The sequence below is a fragment of the Octodon degus genome, unplaced genomic scaffold, assembly GCF_000260255.1.
Source record: "Octodon degus isolate 3935 unplaced genomic scaffold, OctDeg1.0 scaffold00126, whole genome shotgun sequence".
Lineage (NCBI taxonomy): Eukaryota > Metazoa > Chordata > Mammalia > Rodentia > Octodontidae > Octodon > Octodon degus.
Genome location: NW_004524702.1, coordinates 5,474,989 through 5,477,306, shown reverse-complemented (window position 1 = coordinate 5,477,306; position 2,318 = coordinate 5,474,989). Strand labels below are relative to the sequence as shown.

General features: G+C 37.3%; 1 protein-coding gene across 1 annotated transcript in view; it reads left to right on the top strand.

Annotated features, from left to right (window-relative positions):
* Smarcc1 (SWI/SNF related, matrix associated, actin dependent regulator of chromatin subfamily c member 1) overlaps positions 1-2,318 on the top strand; it is a 175,053-nt gene that overhangs the window by 76,778 nt on the left and 95,957 nt on the right. The window contains exons 11-12 of the mRNA XM_023700647.1: positions 1,292-1,299; positions 1,403-1,462. Coding sequence (XP_023556415.1) covers positions 1,292-1,299; positions 1,403-1,462 — 68 coding nt within the window. The remainder of the gene's footprint in view (positions 1-1,291; positions 1,300-1,402; positions 1,463-2,318) is intronic.

Sequence of the window (2,318 nt, the reverse complement as noted above, 5' to 3'; positions counted from 1 at the left end):
GCTGGGGGATTGAACCGTGGTCCCTGTGCTTTGTTAAGTTTGTTCTAAGTAGGTGCTTTTGACCACTGAGCCATCTCACCAGCCCGCCATATCTCCTTTACAGGTGTTTTTTATTAACTTAATTTAAATTCCCTCCACTGTGTAATTGAGTATTTGGACTTTTTTTTTTTTAAATGAGTTTGAGGCCAGCTTGGGCTACATAGTAAATTTAAGTCCAGCCTGCACTACAAAGTGAGTTCCTTAAACAAAACCTAACCAATTAATTGTGCTTTTAGGAATTCAGATATAGGGACTGGGGAAATGACTCAGTAGAATAAGTGCCTGCCTGGCGAGTGCAAGGGCCTGAGTTCAATCCCTGGCACCACAAAAGCAATTTAAGAAGAATACCTATTTCTCCCAAAATATTGTTTATTCCTAAAAATTATTGTATTATAAAACATTTGGCAATAAAAACTTCCAGTTTACCAAAATATTTTTAAGTTGATTTGAGAGAAAAGGAGATAATCAAGATTTAAGTGAAAGAGCTATAAAAGTGATAGTGTTCCCACAGATAACTGCCTAAAACTGGGAGTTGGTAATAATTAATATAAGTTGGTTTTGCTACAAAAATGGCCAAATCATCCAAGAATGGCCACTTCTGAAATATATCCATCAAGCTGTCTCTTCATCCCTGAATAATGAATTATTAAAATAAATAATAAATTATTTTCATAATGAATAATGAAAAAAAACTTAGTAGGACTAATTTTCAGTGTACCTGTGGGTATAGTGGATATCTAATAATGAAGGAATTGTAGTTCAAACTCTGTACCCAAAATGGTCAGAGAGGCACACAGTAAAATGAGAAAAAACAAGTGTTAGGAAATAAGGACAGTATTAGTAACATTTCTGTAACTGTGATATACATAGGTTAAAAAACAGGTATTTCAGCATCTATGTGGGTATATAAAGGATATCACATCCTTCTTGTTCATCTATCTGAATGAATTAATGGCACAGAAATGGGATTGAAAACAAATGCAGGGGGCTGGTGAGATGGCTCAGTGAAATAAGCGCTTCCCTAGCAAGTGCAAGGGCCTGAGTTCAATCGCTGGTTCTGCAAAAAAAAAAAAAAAAGAAGAAGAAGAAAAGAAAAGAAAACAAATGCAGAACTTTGGGGGAAGAATTCAAATTCTTTGCATGTTGTCATATGAATATGTTTTTCTAGTGAAAATATATTGCTGCTTGAATAATTAGAGCATGTAGTCTCTTAAGTGTTAATGTTTTACAGCTGAGCTTTTGGTTTTTGCAGGAAGTTGAGTAGTGTGTTATGTCGGAGGCACAATAAAATGCGTCTAGTTTTTGATCATGTTCTTCTCCATTTTCTTCTTAAAAATAATCATGCTTGTGTTTTGTCTTTCAGTAAACCCAAAAAAAGATAGTGAAAATACACCTGTTAAGGGAGGAACTGTAGCAGATCTAGGTAAACACAATACCCAGTTGTCTATTTTTTCTCTTGGATATATCATCTCCTATAATCTTCCTTCCCTCCCTCCCTCTCTCCCACCTTCGCTCCTTTTTTCTTTTTTCCTGGGGGTGGGCGTAATGGGAATCAAACTCAGGACCTTGTGTTTGCCAAGCAGGCACTGATCCACTGAACCATATCCCTGGCCAGTACTCCTTTCTCCTAAGAATTGTTGCTTTCAGTTTCTTTGTTTACTCCCACCAGATTCTGCAGTACTTTTGTGGGTCAGCCAGGTAGCTCAGCCAGTGGATTAAAGCACCTGCTTAGGCAGATGCAGGAACCTGGGTTTGATTTCCTGCATGCCTTGCCAGCCCTGCCCCTGGGGTGTGTGGAGATGGTGATTGAGACTGGGCATAGTGGCGCACGATGGCATTCCAGCACTTGGGAGGCTAAAAACAGGAGGATCACTACGAGTCCGATCCATGTAGTGAGACCCTGTAGAATCTGTACTAAATACAAAAAAAGTACCTTTGAATTCAGTTACCATGGCGTTTTTGTTGTTGTTGTTTTTTGAGTTTGCGACCATGTTAACAAAGTTAATTTCCTGTGATCTGTTGCTTTCATTCTCAGTAATTCTCTTTTAGGGAACAATGTTTTTCTACAAACAGCAGAGTGGTAATCTTTTACTCAAACTTGAGTACTTGAGTTTTAAATAAATCTAATTAAAATACTTTCGCAATCTTCTTAAAATGCTTGTTTTATAACATACATGTAGATTTTGTACCTTTGAAAAAATTTGTCTTATTTATTTGGCGATAGGATTTCGCTCTGTGTAGCTCAGGCTGTCCTTGAGTTCACTGTGTAGTTTAGGCTA